The sequence below is a fragment of the Puntigrus tetrazona genome, chromosome 2 (genome assembly GCF_018831695.1).
Source record: "Puntigrus tetrazona isolate hp1 chromosome 2, ASM1883169v1, whole genome shotgun sequence".
Lineage (NCBI taxonomy): Eukaryota > Metazoa > Chordata > Actinopteri > Cypriniformes > Cyprinidae > Puntigrus > Puntigrus tetrazona.
The window spans coordinates 15944891-15967381 of NC_056700.1; the positions used below are offsets into that span (position 1 = coordinate 15944891).

The 22491-nt window shown below is 36.0% G+C and overlaps 1 protein-coding gene across 1 annotated transcript in view; it reads right to left on the reverse strand.

Moving 5' to 3' along the window:
* Positions 1–3521: 3521 nt before the first annotated feature.
* The window catches only part of brinp2 (bone morphogenetic protein/retinoic acid inducible neural-specific 2), a 76239-nt gene continuing 57269 nt past the window's right edge, over positions 3522–22491 (reverse strand). The window contains exons 7-8 of the mRNA XM_043220780.1: positions 9886–10108; positions 3522–6773 (exon numbers count right to left, since the gene is read on the reverse strand). Coding sequence (XP_043076715.1) covers positions 5654–6773; positions 9886–10108 — 1343 coding nt within the window. The 3' untranslated portion in view covers positions 3522–5653. The remainder of the gene's footprint in view (positions 6774–9885; positions 10109–22491) is intronic.

Sequence of the window (22491 nt, forward strand, 5' to 3'; positions counted from 1 at the left end):
GAATGGCCTCTCTTGTAAACATACAGCAATAGCAGTTCTGTTCCCTAACATTTAATAAACCTTTTCAGTTTGTAGTCCTAAAACCTGGAAGAGAATTATCATTGTCATTGAGGATTTGCACTGGGAATTTCTAGTGTTTCTGCTTCCAGTTTGCTTTTGTAATATCAGCCCAGGCTCGTTGAAAAACATGTCTGGTGCCACATTTGTGCCGAATGATACTCCATTGCTTTAGTTTTAAGAAGAAATGTCTTGTGGATGGCGCCAAAATGCATTCGGATTAGTCTGAAACTCATGAATCTGAATCTGGTAACATTGAATTTTGTTGTTTGTTATCACTAGAATTCAGAAATGAATGTCCAGTGAATGGCCTTTAAAGGTTAAAGGGTTAGTTCACCAAAAAATGTAAATTAGCCTATGTTTTACTCACTTTCGAAGCATCTTATGTGTATGTGACTTTCTTCTTTCAGTAGCATATTATATTAAAAATTGTCCTGGTCCCTCCAAACCTTTCAATGGGAATGAGTGGGTGTTTGTTTGTTAATAGTTCAGAAGACGTTAAATAAAGCATGCACATCCATAATAAAATGTCCCTCCAATAAAGGCCTCCTGCAGCGATTCCATGCATTTTGTAGTCGTTGTGCCTCTGGGAAATGTAAAAGCAAAGGAAAAACAATATTTTCTTATATCGAAATCCGTATTTCTTTATAAATCCATTTTTTTTGTTTTTACTTTATGAGTGTTTGGTTCTCTCTTTGCGCTAATCAAGCAACACACACGTCCTATGTCGTCTGCCTGGATGCCTTCCAAGCATGACAGATACCGGAAGTGAGGGAAAAGTGTTTATTACATTTCAAATAAGGATATTAATCTTACCAAAATGAATGGATTTGCTACTGGAGGCCTTTATTCATATTTTCAATTTTGGCTGAACAAACCCTTTAATGCTCTATCGTGTGTGAAAATAATACTCCATCTACACTGCACATTAACCCATAATATTAACAAAAGCAAGTATGGGATAAAATTAAATTCACTAACCATGCCATAGCAAGTCTTCAGAATCATATTTGACAGGACTCATTCCAGAGCACTCTGCATTGAAAGTGCAATGTTGTACATTTACCATGTCAGAATATGGCTGATTATGTGTTGCAAACAACAAAATGTATTTGTTTAAAAACAAGCCACTATGACAAAAGTGTTTTAAGATTGTAACATAGTATTGTGCAAGGAACTGCATTAAAATATATATTTATTAGTGGATAATCTGCCCCTGTAATCATAATTTGTGTGAAAAGTTATTGGTGCTTTGCCTCTAGTGGTAATTTCAACTGCAGTATGTCGTGAATTGTATGTTTTATGGAACATTGTTGTAAAAAGGCATGTTTTTTCCCAATAAACATATTTTGTGCAATATACATAAAAATTTCTAAATTTTAAAGTTTAATTCTGAATAAGTGACCGCCCTGTGGTCTTTCTTTTAAATAGAAAACTGCTGTTCTAAAAATCTATTAGAAATTAGACGACACACGAATGTCTCCATAAAAATGATTAGTACCATGGAAATCAATTGCTAAATTACATTTTTTTTGTGGTCATCTGTTGCTGAATAACAGATCAAAGAGTATGTTCTTCATGGTAGACAGGAGATGACACTTACCCAGTAAAGCATTTATTTAGACTCCAAGGGGGAAAGGATTGTTTCATCCTTTTATTAATTCATATAAGAACATTTACATCTTGTTAAAACATTGAGAGAGAGAGAGAGAGAGAAATGATCTTAAGAGTATAAAGATAATGTTTCATTTCACGACCACACCGCCCATATCTGACTCTGTACAGAATCATACACCACATACAGAATCCCCTCTGCAATATTTCAAGCTGGCACCTCACGCTCGTAACTGAGCTATATTGTCTCTCATAGAAATGGATGCAGTCAGACTATTTACATTCAGCACTTTGGTTCTGGACATTGAAAAAAAGAAAGAAGCATATGTCGCACTATGGCAATGCATGGAGGCTGAAGGCAGGACCCTGGACTGAACCCTCTGAGATTAAAATGTAATTTGAATATTATAAAAAAAATGTGGATGTACAGGCTGTTTATGAGAGATACAGAGATACAATTTCAGTCACTCGATGTTTACAGCGTGGTAAAGCTGTCTGGGATGCTGTGTTCATACAGATATACTGTTAAGTGTGTCTGGCTATCTGCAACACAGAAATGAACTTTAAAGATGGGATGGGGGATTGCAACTGGAATTAAGAACAGAGCTGAAATGTCCTTCTTTTCTGAGGTTTTCTAGGAGTCCTGATGTGTGAGTTGACTCAGCGACTAGTATGACGCCAACGGATACCTCAAACTCCCGGAGCTGGATTCGCTTGACAACATGCCATTTTGTTTCAGAGCATGCTCAGTAAATAACTACAGGCTTAAATTAATTAATGCAATGATTTCACTACAAATAATTTTTTTTGCCCCCTTGCCGCAGCATTACTGTGCACATTAGAGGATTTTTTTTTTTCGAACTATGCTAATGAGGACTGGGTTTCAAACGCTTTCCTGGAATCTGAAAAAAAACTCACATTTTATTTTTAAGTCACTGAAACAGCGTGCAGAAAAGGCCTGAAAGTAGGTCACATTTGACATGTTTCTAGAACAGCATAATCTTGTGTATCTGAAAAGCAATATCAGAATAAAACCCTTGGTGAATTCCCAAAGAAGTGAAAACAAAGCTGCTTGTAACTGTTACAGTAAAGAATCTGAGAGCTGCCTGGCCTGTGTTGAAGGTAAAAGCCTCAAATGAAATACAGACTACAGTTTTAGATATTTGGTGGAAGTTAACTTGCAATCTGATAAAAGAAACAAATAGTTTAAATTAGAATCCCCAAAATTTCACTTTAACATGAAAGTGTATTACAATAGGTACAACGCAATCTGAGTAATGGTCAGAGCCTCTGTGAATAATGAATTTTCATCTCATGCCTTTGCACAGAAAAATGTAATAGCTTTCTCAGTCAGCTGTGCACATAAACAAGAATGATACCATGATGGCTAGAGCAATTTTAATCAGAAATATATTAGATTGTGGGATAAAAAAACAAACAAGCTAAAAATATGATTAATATCTCACATGTCCATGTGATAAATAGGCGACACTATTTAATAACTTTCATATCTTTTTATATAACACACTTTCGAACAGTTTATTATCCCTGCAAAATGCCAAAAAAAATCACTTGTTAATAGTTTACATATGGAAGTAATATTCATACATTTTTATGCACTATAGTTCAGAAGTTTGGGGTCAGTAAGTATTCTTTTTAAAAAAAAAAAAAAAAAAAAAAAAAAAACGAATACTTTTATTAAGCAGTAAGCTTGTCAATAGCTTACTGCTGAATAAAAGTATTATTTTTTCTTAAAGAGGGCATAAAAACATTTATGATGGGATAAAATATGTGTTTAAAATGAATGCAGCTGAATCCAGGAAAAAAAAATAACATGTGTATGTGTATATACACACACAACTGATTTCAACATTTATAATAACAAAATTCAGCTTTGCCATTGCAGGAATAAATTACATTTTTAAAGTATATAAAGCATAAAACACTAAAAGACTTATTTGAAAAAAAGTTTTACTAATCCCAAACCTTTGCACAGTAGTATGCAGTATATATATTATAAGTATAATTTATGAAAGTTATTATAAAGTGTTACCAAAAAATACACTGTAAGGCAGTTTAGTCATAAATCAAAAAATAAAGAAATATTCAGACTCCGTTTCTCAAGAGCAAGCCTATGCCAGTTTACATAGGGCTGTTGTGATTGATTAGATGCCCTTCACTGTCTTGACAATTTGTTGAAGGGCGAAAAACTGATTCCTGTCTTAGACATTAAGATAAACAACTCATATTTACAGACTCCCTGTGATTTCCATCTTCTGAATTTAGTGAGAATGTTTTTCCCCCTTCACAGTTGAGTCACAGATATATCGTGACAGACAATGTGAAGGTCCTACAGCTCTCCATGACAACCGCATAAATTGCACTTTTTTATTCTTTTTTTTTGTTTTTTATGTAGTGCTGTAAAAGTTGCTCCCCATATATTGAGCGATCCATCTTATCTTGACAGAAAACTGATCGTTTTTTTATGTTGATGCATATACACAATTTTCAGACATTTCCACACATTCCAGTTTTATATAAAAAGCTGTAATAAATGCTCTGTGTTGTCAAAGGCTGTAATTCTGTGGTTGTTTGTGCTGACAAATGCTACAACCAAAGTAACTTAATCAAGAACACTTAAGCAGTACATGTATGGTTATTAAATGTTGAGTGGAAATAATTGCCTCTAGATGTAGAGATACTAAATGAATTCATGTATTACAGCTGTGCCTCTTCATGTCTAATAGAAAAGCAGTTGTGGAAAACATAAGCTATTGATCCAGGTGATGTAAGTGTTGCTCTGTATTTGCACATAGATAACATTTAATGAACTCCTCATATAATACTTCAATTAAAAACTGACATTTACAGATCAGAGGTCACTATAATTGAAATCAGAATTTAGTAGAGGAAAAAAGAACGAGAAAAAATATCTTCTTTTTTTGTCTTAAAAAGGGACATACAGCCAGGTGTGCTTTGATATCAGAACAGAGATTTCACTTCGTAAGGCAATTGTTTTATGTTGAAGTGTGTGTGTGTGTGTTTTTTTTTGGTCTTTGTACTTTTAAAAAAGTACAAATATGGGTGTTTATCTGTATATATCCAAGAAGCAATGTGAAGCTTTTCACGTCTTGAATGAAATGAGCAGTAGGCTATTTACAAAGCGGCCCACAAACCTGTTCAAAACAATATTGTAAGAATGTACTGCAACCTTACGGCTGCCTTCTTAAAAGAGATTTCAGTGAACATAAAAAAAATAAAAAAAATAAATAATAAAAAAATAACATAAAGAAATTTTGCCATTCAATTTGCTTTCGTGTTTACCTTTTGGTTTAGCCATATCTCTGAATACAAAGGATTTTCTATTCAACATTCTGGCAATTTAGTCCGACATTAAATACAGATATACAGATCTCACAATACAGGATTTGTGACTCCAGATAAAATAGAAAAGTACGGATTTGACTCTTTGCTGATTGTTATAACCCTTGGACCACTGTTCTCTGACACTTTACATTGGAATAGATCAATTCTCTGGATTCGTCTTGAACAATGACATCACCAAGAATAACTACAACTTCAGCACATACGTGCTAAGAAATCGTAGCTATATAATCTCACTTAAAATGTTCTTTTTCATGAATCATGTAGAGGCAGTCCACTTAGTTAAAATCCCCATCGTCTCAAAAGGAACTCTTACTCAAAGACACTAAGCAGTTTGACTGTAGGCTAGATCCAACAAGGTTTTCCCAGCAAGGGAATATTCTGGGAACATACGGCTTCTAAGGTTCTCCTGTATCAGTCACAATCAGAAATTCTGCTTCTTAGAATTGCTGCCCAAAGGAAGAGGATTCAAAGACAATCTCATCCACAAACATTTACACGCACACTGACAATATATTTCTTTTCCCTTTCTCTCTCATCACATTTACAAATACATTCTCACAGGCAGGCAAAAATGAGCGACAGAGGCTCATTTGAGCTAGCTGCACAGCTGGCTGAGTTCTGGCTCCGTGGAGTTGGGGAGCTTGGAGTTGAAACTCTGGAGCGCCTCCCGAATGCGCACCACTTCGCTGGACGAAAGCTTGAGCCTGTGCCTCAGCAGGCAGGAGAAGAGATCCAGCGGCTGGGCTCCCGGCGGAGAGAGCCGGTTAATACGGTCCCTCATCTCCAGAAGCATCAGGAAGGCCGCATCCTGCGAACCCTGTGTATACGGGTAGTCCAACTGCAGGATCAGGTCCTTGATACCCTCTGGATCAAAGTGCATGCTGTAGCCAAAGACCTTCAAGCTATTGATTTTCATGTAGCCCAGGTTGGCCGAGTGGTCGTCCAGGTCTAGCGGCTCGTAAAAAAGGGTCTCATTGGCGGTGGGATCATCTGTGATTATGCGACTGCGTAGGTAAATGTGCACCGTTTCGAAGAAGGACTTCCACTTGCTGCCAAGAGCGAGGGTCCAGTTATAGCACTGGAGCGAGGCGTCCAATTTAGTTCTTTCCCAGTCTGGGAAGTCCTGCTGGTTGACGGGCATAAACCAGCTCTCGGAGTGGCTGCCCCCGAAGGGGTTGACATAGATAGCAGGCACGGGTTCCAGTGTGCTGTTCTTGGTGGAACAGATCTGGAAAGAGATCCCCATCAGCATGTGGATGAGGTTGGACTTGTTCTTGTTGCTCTTGAGGGTGAGCAGCATGCGCTTTCTCCACGCGGGGTTGAACCAGCTTCCCAGACGCACATCGTTGCTGATGTAGATGGCGTGGACCTCCATGCGGCTGTCGAGCCTTTGGAGGAGGTAACGCATTTCTGCGTCTGGCATGTCAAAGTCAAAGTTGACGTAGTGGTCCAGAGAGTTGGCAATGTTGGGGCGACAGAATCCCATGTGGAGGATGCTGCCTGGGAGGCATGTGCCACAGCGGGTGATGTTGTCTGGGGCGCAGGACGAGCACAGGGTCCCTTCACCCACGTTACATGGCACGTTGCCCTGGCAGACAGTGCGTTGCTCAGTGGCACAGATGCAGCCCTGCATTTCCTCCGAGAAGGTGCCGTACACACCATGTTCACTGCAGTACAACAGAGACTGGGCTTTGTTGAGCCAAAAACCCAGAGTCCTGCAAGGAAGAAGGTGATAATTACTGACAAGATTAGTTCCTGAAGAAATGACAGGCTTGCCTTTCCTAAATGAAGATGAAATTGAAAGAATTCTAGGCTTCGCTGACATGAAAAATTGTTCACTAACATGTTAAAATTGTTCAGTCAAGACTTGACATCGGCCTTATTTTCTTTGTGGTAAATGAGGCATTCATTTCCTCCTGCTGATTGATACAAAGATATTAATCGAGTGCTGATAGCCCATTCTTTGACAAATGCAAATTGTTCTTAACCAGTAGAGGAAGTGAGTCTTAAAAGCCTTTGGGGAAGCATGCGAGGAGACGGTGCATTCTTTTTATTCTCTTTCATCCAATTTAGTGAGAGACAAGTCACTTAAATAAATGCTCCAAGTCCATGGGCTCTCCATTATCTTCCTACTCACTTCATAACAGTTGAGGCATACTTAATGTCATGCATACATAAATAAAATGTCTTGCATCACATGCCTTTTTCTGTTGGCTGCCCCCCTATTGGATTTCATTACATAAGGGATTTCCTTTTGTCCTGGGCTCTTGGGTTTATTAATAGTTTTATAAATGCAATAATGTAACATGTACTTCTTGTTCATGAGAGCCTTTGATATTAAGATGCCATTCAGGCAGTTAAATAAACCACTAAGCAGTTCTCACACATTAATGTTGACTCAGATAGATCTTGGTTCAACTTGGTTCAATAATTTAGTACTGGTTATCTCTTATGTGAATCTTCTATTTTGATGAAAAAACCCTCTGAAATCATCTGTTTAAAGATTTTTGCTTTATTACCATTCAGACAAACTGAATATAACATGAAGAACTGCTTTTCCGGATTTACTTTAAGTAAGAATTGCACTTGTGGAATATTTTTTTGTTCAGAAGATCTCAAACTCGGCCAGAGATTAATAAAAGAAGTCCTTAACTTTCTTTTGAGAACATCTTGCTTACATAGCTGACAGTTTACAAGGAAATGAACCCTAGAATTTGTGACTACAAAACAAAACTATGAATGCACAAGTTGTTTTCAACCTGTTTTTAATTTCTCTTTTCAGTTTTTACTGACATTATTTTGAGAATTTCACAAAACAGTCTTTTCACTAGTGAAAGTCTTCAAGCTGAAGGACGCTAACTAAAATCTTTTACTTGCATGGAGCTCTTTGATTATAGTGTTCACTCACTGACCACTCTTTAGAAATGTTCACTTTATATGGGCACCACAAGTCAAAGGCTGGATTTACATTACGTTTGAGTGACCCAATACTGATGTTTTTCTTTTTCCTGCCGTGTGGCACAGACCCAAGACAGTGAGCAAAAATAAAGCACAAGGATTCTGATATATACATTTGTGTCTGCCATGTAAGTGGACAAATTCGAAAAAAGTGTTGGCGGGAAATGACATCAACTCTGATGAACACTTGTCTGGGTCAGGTTGTGTAAATGTAGAATATAAATATAGGTCACTTTAAAAAGATGCACTGTATAGTCAAAAAACTGGAAATGGGCATGAAGAGCTACAGTTTAAATGAAGGCAAAATTTTTAAATCTCTTTAATATCCCCCAGCCTTGTCTTTTCAGAGATCTGCAGGGGTTTGAAGTAACGAATTACAAATACTCACGTTAAGTAATTAAGTATTTTTATCAGTAATAGAGTAGTTTAAAATGCTTTACTTTTACTTGAGTCCATTTCAAGTGATGTATCTTGTATTTATTTCTATGTTTTCTTCCGTTTGTGGTCGTTACAGACTTATTTTAATTATATTGTTATCCATCAACTTGATTGGACAGAGAGAGTAATCGGTCTCGTGACTTTTGTCGAAGCAAACTGTGCATAGAAAACTACCCGCCAACTGCTGTTTATCATGGCTGCTGGAAGTGCATTCTTCATACGGCAATTCGGTCGAGCTAACAGGATCTTCCTCTAATATGTTAAGGTAAATTTCGGATTTTTATATATGCTTGCCTATCTACAAGGCCTTAAATCTGGTGTGACGTTGCAGTGGCACGTTCATTAAATTGGCATTTTTATGAGACGCGCCACGTGCGCTGCCTCGTCTCTCGCTCGCGTCGCGCGCGTTCTGTAGCAGTCAAGTCGTTATTGCTTGTTGAACTTGTTGACTTTTGATAAATTTGAGCGCGTCATGCTCGCTGTGAAAAAGTGTTGGGATCACTAAGACACTCAGACATAATGTACTCAAATTGAGGACCGATATGCAGCTTATTGATGACATGGTTTTAATTTACTGTGTCAGCGCGTGATGTAGCCTAATAAAACTGCACGCTAATAAAGTTTTTTTAAAATCCATTTTATACACAAACAAAAGTTCAACACAACTGTTCCGTGCCCCTTTTCTTTTTGAAAATTAATAAATAAATAAATTCCTTACAGGTATTAAATGCAGGGATTTACATAACAATTAACAATAGCATAACAATTCGAGTAAAAGGGATGGCATGATGCCATCCTTCTAGAACAATGTGCGTTTATATTAAAAATGTAACACAAATTATAACGTTTATTCTTATTACTTTAACCCAAAACACTAAAACTTGCACAGCTGGAGAGAAATGGACTTTTATTTTAACCGGTATCAATAATGTTCAACAGCATGCTATTTCATTGCCCTAACACATGATTTTAAATTTATTTTTTTTCAAACTTTACTGATGATTGAACTGAGAATAAGTTTCATCTTTGCTTCAGCTGAATATTATTTCTGTGCTGTTTTGACGTATTAAACGACTTGGCGGTTAAAATTAAAACCACTGGATGATATATATTCTTCGTTCTTGACAAACAAGATAATGCAAAATACAGAATATAAAATATCAAACAAGTACTTTTACTGTACTCGCGCTACATTTTTTTGGAAGGTAATAGTGCTTTTTTACTTGAGTGTATATATATATATATATTCTTTCCACCACTGGATATCTGTCAATTTTGCTTTCACAATCAAAGGCCAAACTCAGCGTGAGACCCAGTAAATGATGTCGTTTCAGGTTTTGGATAAACTATACATTTAATTGAAACTCACATTATACATACTACCCTACGTGTTTAGCATAAAAATAAAATGAATATCACATGGCCTCGTACCTTTCTCTAGGCAGGCTGATCTTTGGCTGTGTAGGACAGCGCTTGCTGAGAGTGAAGAGTTTGCGCACAATCTTGATGGCTTTTCCCAGCACCACTTTAGTGCTCGCCTCCAGCAGACCGTAACGTCTCTGCAGGACCAGGTCTGACGTCCAAAACTTTAAGACAGCAGAAGTGTTTAAAAAATGATCTGTTGGCAATTTCTTGAGAAAGGCCTTGAAATCATCTGAAAAACAGAAGGAGAGCGAGAAAAGTTATGATGGTTATTATTACTGTGAAACCTTGGAGAAGGTGAATGAATTATATTGAGCTGTTATGAGCTTCAAATCTAGTGAGATGAGAGAACATGAGATGGTTCATAATAGGAATGGGAGTTATTGAGAGAAAAAAAAAAAAACAACAACAAAAAAAAACGCAGAGGCAATAACGTAATTACGTGTCACCTAACTGTATAACAGCAACAAAGTGAGGTTTTATTAAAACTTTAGCATTCATTGTGCACTGCCGATTGATCGCTACTTGAAATAAGGACAAGCCAATTTGTCTTTAGCGCGGATAGTTTGAAAAACTCATACTTCTTAACAGAATTTCTCGACACCTTCCATTGCTAAATGTCGTACAAGCTGGAAACAGCGAAAACATTAAGGGCATTATCAAATGCAAGTTATCTAGAAATGCATTCAGGACACTTACAAAGACATTAGCATCTCTCAGAAACTGAGAAATGAAGACATTTGCGTAACGCTGAGGAGACGAGCACCAATAAGGCCTTTGGAGAAAGAGTTCCATTGGTGTCACAGGGCATTACAATGTGCAATGATCCCATGAGCGCCGAGCCTAGAGGCTTCCACACACAAGACTAAATCGCAGAGATAACATTAGCATTGGCTCAGACTGTCAGTTAAGCTCAGTTTTAGCTCAGACTCCCTCTTTCTTCTTTTCTCCCCCTGCCATTTTGTCTAAGCATGTGTCTCTGTTCGATCCTGACAGCAGAAGAAAAGCCTACAGTGACCAGTGTCACAACATAATAATATTACAATTATCAGGGAGGTCTGGAAGTGCGTAATCTAGTTGTTTGCTAACGTGATGTTGTTCTATATAAAACTAATAATGATAAAAGAGTGCACATTGAACCTATAAAATGAAAGGATTTCTACTGAGCACATTTATTTTTTTTTGTAATGTACACAAATATACAGCATATACTTTATATTAAACCTGATAAAGTCTTGCAATATACCTTTATTAACTGTAATCAAGGTATAAAAAAATATAAATATTGTAAATGTTATATACCTTTATTGGCTATAATGTGATATAATAATGAGAGTTCAGAATGAAATACTCAATTCTAAGGGCATAAAATGTGTTCTTTGTAATTCTTTATTAAAATATTAAAATATTAAATTTTTTTCTAGATTTCTGTATCATTGTTTTGCCCATAATGTAGGGAAAAAGTCTAATGTTATTAGACTGATCAATCATAATCTGATTTTAGAGATGGCAGATGTTTTCAAAGAGACCTGTGTCTATCCATACTGTTACCATGGAGAAGTGAAGACACTTCCCCACCGGCTGCCCTAACCTCGAAGAAATTAGAAAAAAAATGTAATACTTTGCCCCGATCCCAAAGTGTTAAACAACAAAACACAACTTTAATATTTGTACATAACTCTAGATTCAATGTAAACAATACATTGTAAAATTTGTAATGCCAGTGAAACAAGTCTTGAATCAAATTGCATTGAATTGAATGTTAATCTCTTAATAACTCAATAGAGGGTGCTATTTTAATCTGTTAATAGAACATATGACTAATATTGTAACCTCTTAATAGATCAATAAGGACTAATATTTTAGTGTCTTAATAAATCAATATGACTGATGTTTTAATATCTTAACTGAAGTGTCTCAATGTACCGGTATTTGTGAAAATCTTGGTATTTAAAAAATTTTTCTATAACATTGGGGTGTTGTGATATGTGATATCAAAGGAAAATGCACACAGTGCTAAACTCTCACACGTTACTTATGTTTTATTCATACTAATGCCGGAGGGGGGCCTTTGTACAGAAAGTCCAAAAGCCAGACTTGTATGAGTAATAAAACAAATAACTTTCCTGGAAATCCCTTATATGCCCAAAGGCACCTAACTTTTGCTTTAGCTGAATACCCTAAGATGGGAATGTTTGATTGATTAAATGTGAAGAGAATAAGCACACAAATGCAACAGTATATAGTTTTGATGTTCTTCAAGCCATCACGGGTATTTGTCGCAAGGATAATGTATATTAATTATGCAATAATAATCGAAATAGCCCTTGTCGCTGTATGTAAAACTAATAAATAATAGAACTCCTGCATCCTTCTTTAATAAGAAGCCACATGTGAAATAAAAACCGTTATTGTACTCTGCAGGGCTTGTTTTGTTTGTTTTATGGAAGACTCGTCTAAACAGGCCAATAAGTGACTGATAACTACTCATCCTAAAAAAAAAATATTCATTTGACTAGCAGTGTATATAAATAAATCAGGTATTCAGGTATTACGTTTGGTCATTTGGTTTGAGCTATCTTATGCAGTATAAATATTTCTGTGGCTCACACAATGCTTCAAAACTTTGCAAACCTTGACTGAATAACATTTCATTTTACAGTAATTGTACTTGGATTATTGCATCCGAACAGATGCTTTACCACTCCATGAATCAAATCTGCTTATTTGCTTTCATTACGTGACAACAAAAGCAAGCGTTTAATATGGACGTGTATATTCCAAACATAAACCTAGAGGGGCTGAGATCAGGGATGTGGTATGATAACGTAACCCAATAAAACCATGGCAGTTCATTCTGCACCCAATCATAACCTGCCGTCCTTTTTCCCACATATACCTGCATAAAATGTAGCCATATGCAGCAGTGCTTTTATGAGATTTTTCTCAATCCCTCTCTCTCTTTCTCACTCTACCTTTTTTCTTTTGCCTTCTGCTGTTTACAGTCGAATCTCTCCCTTTCTCTCTAACATTTCCCCATCTTTTTATCTCCTTCTTGCCCACATTCTGCTGGAGATCTCATTATTCACAGCACATTTACAATTTGAACTTTTCTCCCCTTTTCTGCCTTATTCTGGCATTTATGACTTCATGTTCAAATTTATGGACTATTTAGCCCTTCCTAAAAATGTCAGATGGAATGATGAGGTTATTTTCCTCAAAACACATTCTCATTTTGTACATTAGTACTTCAAATTTCTATGAACAAGATGAGATGGGGAAATTACTGCCTTCTATGCACGTTCAAAAACATAATGGCATTTATGCTTATTATACAGCACGGTTCAAAAGTCAGAGACTGTTGAAAATGTAGGATTTCAGTCAAATTTAAGCCTGAAAATTACGTTTGAGATTTGAGGGAAAAAAAAAAATCCAATAAATGTTAGGATGTTTGAAATATCAATAAGATATAAGGATAGCTGAATTGGTTACATTTTGTGACTTTCTTTGTTTATATTGATTGTATTGAACTCCATTTGTGAAAGTTAGCTCTATGTACATGGTGAGTTCACTTTTACCATGAAACGATAACACTTTGACATTTACACCGTGCCATACACTTATTTTTTTATATTGCATCCTGTGTTGCTTCTCCACATGGTATGGACTTTTAAAACCACAAAGACAGCTGGAGGAAAAGAAATCAATGATGTGTGCTGATGTAACTATAGACTCTCAACTACAAAACTATCACAGAGTATCATCCTGTTCGGGAGGCAGACACGCTCTCTCAGTTTAAATCTAGATTAAAGACCCATCTCTTTAACCTGGCTTACGCATAACGCACTAATACGATTCTAATTTTCATATCCGTTAAAGGATTGTTAGGCTGCATTAATTAGATCAGTCGGAACCGGGAACGCTCCCCATAACACACAATGCACTCCTGACTGAGCCTGCTTTCTCCCAAGGTCTCCCAACTGTCACGAATGGGGTTTAGCTTCCTTGTCGCTGTCGTGTCTGGCTTGCTTAGTTGGGGACACTTAATTTCTTGCGATTTATAATCGATTTGATAAAAATAAAATGTTTAATCTTGTCATTATATATAACTATCACTCTATTCTCCTATTTGATACTGCTCAGTGCTTGTCACCATCTGTATTGTTAAAAGCGCTATAAGTGATTGATCTCTGAGACTGGCTGTCCGGTCAACATGAGAAAAGCTTCCTTTCACAGTATGCTAGAGTTCTTATAACAAACAAACAAGCAAATTAATGAATGCACAAATGAAAGATCAAACAACAAATGAACTGATAATGAAATTATATATTTTTTTTTACTGTGGCACATCATTTCCTGCAGTTCCATCCATTGCTTTGCGATTCATAATTGTTTTATGGTTTAAATTTAGCTTATTCTGAGGTAAAAAAATACTTTAGTTACAATACAGAAACCCCATGCAATTATTTGTGTCCTCCTTATTATCAGATATTCTGTTTCAGAGTGCCTCTTAGACTTTAGCTAAATATGTTTATTTTGTGCATAAAGCTGCAGCGTTCTGCCTTTATGTGCATTAGACAGCTGTTTAACCGAGCCAAGCTTCCCTGCAGGTACGGCCCGATTTAGTTTTGCAATTATAAGCAAACCATCAGTGCGACGCAAACTATTCACAAGTAGACGCACTGAAGAACTTTAACTTTTGATATCGGGCTGTAAGCAGATGCAGGCAATGTTGCTGAAATTACCTATTGTAACACGGCCTTATATATTTTTTCATCAGATGCAAATGGGCTCGCAAATTCATTATACCTATAATGAACTGTTTTGCATCTAAATGGCAAGAAACATAACTATCAGCCACAAGCTCCACACAAGTTCCTTTTAATGCAAAGTAAAACACGAGTTGTTTTTTTCTACTAGTTCACAGTCTTTTGAAATAAACAAACTGTTTAAAATGTAATTAAATTGTTAATCAGGACAAAGAAGATAAAAAAAGATCAAGGATGTACCTTCTGCCCTTCAGCTTATTATTGTTGTGTTTTTTTTTTGTATTTTTTTTAAGCAGGACACCTGTATAATATATTCAAATGAGTGCTTTCCCCTCTTCATGGAAGGAAGCGGTCATGTTATCTTTACCGGACACCCTGCAGAACACAGTGCCGCCCAGCCTCTATACGTCTTTTATATCTCCAAGTGGAATATGATTTTAAAGCCGGTGAAAATTTGGTGGCTCCCAGAGGACAGGGCATAATTCACAGATTGATCAAAGCACAGGTAGCAGCGGGGTGGCTGAATTACTGCTCGTCTAGAGATGCTGACTGGTGACAGGGTCCTGATTAGACATTTCTTGCAGTGTTAGAACGGAATGAAGTATCTTCGCTCTGTTAATCAGTCAACCGGGCACATTTTTTCCCTGAACATTAATGCAGAATTGAGTTTTCCCTGTAATTGTGCGAAAAGACATTTGTGACATGAACAAGACACCGCTTCAAGTCTGTGGAAGGAACTGAGGTACTGAAATAAGCCTGGCAATGAAACAATGACAGATTTTTCACGGACTCACCGACACATCTCCAACAACAACTGCATACGTATGTGTTGTTACATTTCCAGGCATCGGCCCAAGCCTTTTAATCATCCTTTTTTATTACTGACAAAAAAGTTAGCGGTTTATAAATGCACAATGCTAAACTATGCCACATAATTACTGTACTTTATTTTTCCTTTTAAACCAGGTAAAAGCAAACCCTGACCCAGGTGAAATGCAGAATTAAAGAAAAAATGTTCATTAATTACTCAACCTCATGTCGTTCTAGGCTCATAAGACCTTCATTCATCTTTGGAACACAAATGAATATATTTGTATAATCTAAAATACAGACGACAAAGGAACTACAACAATCAAGGCCTAAAAAGGTAGCTAGGACATTGTTAAAATAGTCCAAGTTATATTAGTGGTTCAGCTTTAATTTTATTAAAGGAATAGTTTACACAGAAATGAATTTAATTCCACACTTTCTACACGACCAAAATGTTATACAATGGCCTTTTTTTTTTTTTTTTTTTTTTTTTAGACTAAACTTGACATAAAGATGGAATTTGCCTTAAAAGATGAAGCTGTGACTCAAACTGTGAAAAGAATAAGACTGTATATAGATAAAGGTTTGGCATTGTGGGTGTATTCAACAAAAAAATCCCCAAAGAAAAAAGAGTTTTCATGCTACAAAGAAAAGGTACGCAATGCAACATCTTTCTTTAAATGCTAAACAAGAACCGCCAGGCCTGGAATGCCATCATAATGCATAGATGGTTACCTGTTGAAAGAGTCTGTATCTTTTAGAATAAGAATGAACCGTCAGCAGGAGCTTGTCTCTGATAAAATACTGTTTCCTCCATTCCTGCTGTCATCAGAGCTCCAAAGCAGTCACTGAAATATACTCCTTGCTCTCTTTCGCTGTTGCTGGAATACTGAGTCATAAATATAGGGCCTTTAGCCTCTTTGTCTTGGTGCTGCGCTCTGCAATCGCTGCTTATGGTACTCCGGTGGGTGCTTTCAGCAAGGCCAAGCTGTGTTGTTGAGGTCTCAGCCTCCAAAAACTCATAAAGGAGATCAATCCTAACTAAGACAGTAATTTTTGCCTATCAAAGTCTGGAGAGCAGCATAAAACACTTGAAATGCTCGGTCGTAAGTTGTAAAATATTGGCAGCGGGCATTGTGGCGCGACATATCGTAAATTTATAATTATGTCCACAGTTGCAAAGTACACTCACAAGAGAGGAAAAAAGACTGGGAGAAAGAAAACATGTTTACTGTGGGTTCTATGGTGGAGTACGCCATTCCACTAAACGTATATAAGCATTTTTTTTTTTTTAATAGTTGTTTTTTTTATAAAGACTTATGCACCATGCTATCAAAAGTGACACCGATTTTTAAAAGCATACATAATCATATTGCTGCTTGATGTAGATGTTCATTTTAATCACCCCACGCTTCTATGTTAGCAGAAATTATAGTGCTGCTTGTTTTTCTTAATAGGCCATTACCATGTAGCATATCAGGCCACCATGTCATTACGAGTTTGAGGTGCACTGAGGCCTGGTCTGAACTTAAATGGGGCAGCAGGATGAATGAAACCCTTAAAACCTAAAACGGGCATCGGTGGGTGGCTGCAGCATATGCATCAAAACCGAATGGACTGTGCTGTCATACAAGCCACTGCCTGCATCATTAAAGCGAGAGAAATTACAATGTGTGACTTCCTCGAGATGATATGAACGCTTGTGAGTTTAGAAAGTAAAGTTAAATGACTTTTTTTTTTTTTTTTTCTCTCTAGCCTGGAGGATAAGTTTGTTGGTACTGTAGTTCGCATGGTTCTGTTTAGCTGTAAATTATTGAGGCTCAGCAGGGATCTGGCTATACTTGGCATCCTCTATGAATTTAGTAATAAGAAATAACATTATTCGGAGCTTTCCTACAGCACGGCTGGAAGACAAGTAAATAATCTCTATCCATTTTCTCAGTTCTTACACAAACTGTGCTGTGTTTTCTGCATTCATGAATCTTAACCATGCTACCCAAATTATTGTAAGAACAAATTATCAAACAAATACATTTTTGAATGGTAATTTTGAAGCGTGTAAATATAAGTCTATTTAATAACTACAAGCAAACATCTGGATCCAAATTAGCTACACTGATAGCTTAATGTACAGCATATCCATACTTGGCTTGAACAAAAACACAAACAGCATATAGGGTTCAACACTGGGCCTCACACATTTATTGATTTTATTTATTATTATTATTATTATTGTTATTTTTTTTTATTAGTGCTGTCAAATGATTAATTGTAATCAATCACATACTAAATAATTTTGTTTAAACATTAAATGTATTTATATGAAATAATATAATTATAGAAATCAATATACATGTGAATGTTATATGTGTGTGTGTGTGTGTGTGTATGTGTATATGTATGTATATGTGTGTATTTTATGCAAATAAAATCTTTTATTTTGGATGCAGTTAATCTCTAAATTGTTTGACAGCATTATTATTAATAAAATTGTCAGTGAAAGATTAGTTCTTGATGAAATAAAAATGTAAAGTATATTAAATTGTATTGATTTATATATTTTTAAGCATTTCTTATAAAAACTTTACACTTACAAAGTCACACAAATAGTTTTTTTTCTTCTCTCAGAGATGGTCAAAATCTAGTTTAGTTTAAGAGCTCCCATACTGCCATTTTGTTGAAAAATGCATTAAGATGAATTAAGAAATAACAATAAAACGGTGTTTGGTATTCTGGCTTAATTTTGTTCATTATTTGTACTATATTCCTGTATATTCTTGGATTTTTGTTGAAGAAATGCTTATTGTTGATTATTGGTGCTCAAAAATGAAAAGCTAAAAAAAAAAAAAAAAGAAGAGCGTAGAAAAGAAAGCCTCTTCTTGTCTGCTGTATAAAGCAGGCCTCACTCAGTATTCCATCACTCACAGAGAGTTATAAACTCTCTCTCCACTCTCAACACGCCTCTGAATTCCATTATAAAATATTATTCTCAGCTTCCACACAAGGTCAGTAGGATTAAAAAAAAAACAAAAGCATTAGGTGGTCTGCAACTTATTTGAAGTAACTGTTTGAAGTTTTACTCACGCAGAGAGATGAAATAAAGTGGGAAGAGCAGCTATTTTCAAATAACTTATCACCTGAGGAGAGTGATTCAAAGTCACAGCCATATATTAAAAGACATAACGTTGCACAAATATTCAATTTAACTTTATTAGATATCACCAAATGTCTGGCGTATGTTGTTTTCTCTACTCTAAGGAGGCCTTGAGATTAAACCTTTAGCTGCCTATAGGTTTTTTTCATTACCTGCGGTGCTTTTTGAGTCTCAGGGCTGAATTCGGGACTGCATTGTATAGAAGCTTACATATTAGGTTTATGACAGATGGGGTGACATCACATGTTCGAGAGGAAGCAGTTTAGTGACCCCAGTGCTTTCCAGGAGCAGCTTTCTGATGGATATACTCAGTCAACTGGCATCTTTATACAAGCAAAATCCTCACTTTCACTGTTTATCTACAGTTTTTCTGACAAATAATTGCAGAGAACAGGAGTTCTGCCACACATGATTTAGGACTGTAAAACAAAACTGTGCGCACGGTGCTTATGAGCTAAATATGCATATTATGTATTTACCTATTGCTAGCATGCGTAGTTTTTCATACATGAGCCAGGGTTTTGATTGTAGAGACACGCTAGAAATAACGCAAATGAGTCCAGATGGCTTATAAAATGAACAGGTGTGTGTGGTTAAATGTTCCTACTTTTACATACACAAAACAATGCACTGAAGCACATAAACAGCAGAATCCAATCAGACTCATTAAATGGTGTTTATATCTCTGAGAAATCTCCTCAAAAAAGAAGAAAAGGAAAATACTTTATGGCATGTGTATTGTTTCAGGGCCCCTGAGGTTACGATGTGCTTGCAAGTCTTTGAGCTGAGCATTTGATGTCAAAAACATAAGTTATTTGCTCTGCTTTGTTGCACTGCTATTGCAGCTGAATGAACGCTGTCAAACTGTTTCTTCTACTTACTGAAACAATTAAGATCAAAAGAGAAAAGAAGACAAAAGGAAAGAAAAAAATGTGGTATGATGACCCCCAGACGAACATGAAATAAATGAATCTATCGCAGGGGGAGGTGTGATTGCCACCCAATACTGCATGCTAAGCATGCTTTTTGACATTTTAAAACTGATCCAATAATAATTTAAATATATTTCAATTTAAACTTAAAAATGTAAGTTTATAATATTAACAGTAAACATATAAAGATGTGTCTTTAAACAAATTAAATATGAAGATAATGTAAAAATGAATGTTAATAATACTTCGAAAACCATTTCTGAACAAAAATCTTTTTAGGTAAGTGGGCTTCAGAATTTTCTAGATACTGAGAAACAGCCCTTATATGACAACCTCGTGACAACTAGCCCGGTCTCCACTATATTTAACTCCTGCCATTACAGTGTCACACCAAAAAGCATCTCTTTCATTTATAACAGTCAGTGTCTGCAATGAATAGACTGCTCAGAGTCCCAAAGAAAATGATGTATATCTACTTAAAGTCATCATCATGATCATCATCACATTGCGGATATGACTTGCAATTAGTCTGTCTTTAATTTTTTTTTCTTTTGTGAGATCTGAGGAAGCAAATGACCTTGATCTCTCAGCTCCGCTATAAAGAAACTGCTACACGTGTGAATGCTAATATTAGTGGTTTTTATTGATCCAGGCAAATATATTATTCAACAGAGCTGTAAAGAGCGGGGGAATACCACCAGCGCTCTCCTCCATTCTGATATACCAGCAATTACATGAAATATCTCAAAGCCAGTAAAAAGCTTGTGGCAAACCATAAATCTTAGCAATAACAGCGGGGGAGCGTGAGGATACGTTTCAGGCTTTCTTCTTGAAGAATGCATCTGTAGCCTTTAGCAACTTAACTGGTGTTTGTTGGCCTATCTTTCTCTTTCTTGCTTGCTTGTTGTTTTTTTGAAATCTACTCTTTTCATTTAGTTTTTTTTCTTTTCTTATACATGAATCGCAGACAGTAAATCAGCACAGATGGTGTTGTTAAGTGGGAACAACTTAACCGTTATGCTTTTTTTTTTTTTTTTTTTTCCGCTTGCGGAGCTTTTTGGGTCATGCGTGAAACTTAGTTTAGTCCCATTAATGACAATCTGACATGCAGTAAGCACTTAAACTCTGCCCTAATCTCACCGTTCCACATGTCATTGTGCCAAGGTGACACCAAACTGTCATACTGTAATGTTCATCCTAGTTTTATTTTTCAGGGTTGACATTTATATTTTGCAACCTCCTCTCAAAAGGCAAAAAAACATCCTTTGTGTGGGAGTTTGAGTATTTGCTTGTTAATGAAAACCTGTCCACAGACGGGATGCTTTGCACAAAGACTACGATCACAAGATAAGTATGCTGGAAATAGCAGGCAGCCACTATTTATTTTCCGCCTGACCAGATTTATTGTATTTACTGGGTCCAGAGTGACTCATGATCACCCTTATATCCGCTGGTTTTGGTTGCCGTCGCATTTGCTCGGTATTGGAAAGGCCAATATCTGACCCATACAATTACAGTTTTATTGGGTTCACAGATATCGCCTAGAGGACCACAAGCTCTGCTGAAGGATGCATATAGTGATCCACAACAACCACAACCTGATTGAACAACATTAGAGGCTTTTTTTCTCGACGATAAGAAATAAATCGAGGTCTGGGGGCAAAAACTGGCTGAAATTTAAAATGTGGAAGCTGTTTATTATACCATCTGTATATTCTATTATGAGTTATGCATATTGTCACATTAAAATTGCTAGTATTGTTTTTTTTTTAAATTCATGAGTAGCATTTTAGTGCATTTATATACATGAAAGATATGCATTAAAGTTATAATGCATAACTAATTTTGTAAAATTTGTTAAAGTAAAAAGTATGTCTTTAATATAGGATAAAAATATTTAAGATCTGATAAATGGATATTACATAAAGGACAAATAATATGTGTCTGTATGTTGTATATATTTATAAATGCATATTCTATGTATATATTTAAGAAAAATATGTTTATACATTAACCTCCGGTTTCACAGATAGGGTTTAAGCCTAGTCCTAGACTGAAATGTAATTATGACCTGTTTCAAAAAAACTGACTGATTTTTAAACATTTTCAGTGACCTTTTTGGCTTAAGATGCACACGAATATTGCTTTTTTCTAAGGCATGTTTATGAAAATTACTTAAATGTCCTAATTGGACTATGGCCTGATCCTGGTTTAGACTAAGCCCTGTCTATGAAACCGGGCCTATATATGCATAATAATATGCAATATACACAGTGTACAAACATGTACAAACATTATGTGAACAAAAACGTTTATTTTCCATGCAATTAATCACAATTAATCATTTGTCGCACACGCAAACAAACATCTTAATGTTTTCCATGATTTAACAGTACAGAGTTTAATTGATGCGTTATATGACAAGTAAGGTATAAATAATTAACATGCATCTCTGAAAATATAGACCAATATGTATAAAAAATATACGTATATCTCTAATGTGAGGTAATGTATGGCCTATCAGAAGAAAGAAATTGCTTATCAGTTCAACTTTAACCCTTTCATGCTTTACGATTATGGAAACATTTATTTTCTGACAGTTGCGCATACATTAACATTACATGGATTGATGCCAGAGAAAGTACAGTAAAGATCCTTGATTGTAAAGCTTCCCATCCAAAGCAAGTAAGACTGAACAAAAGAAGTGTGGACATGATAAGTAGCCGTTGACTGAGCATCTCTGACAGACAAGGAAAGCCTATACTTCTCACACACCATTAACCACTCAATCTTTCCCCACTATGGCTGGAGTGCCTTTTGATTTTGATAAATTTATATAACATGCATCAAAGCCTATCCTCCAGTGATGAATGATTTTATTGATTGCGCTTCTCCAATGACTGTCTCAACCAACTTTATGGTAATTAGAACAATTAATCTGGACATGGTT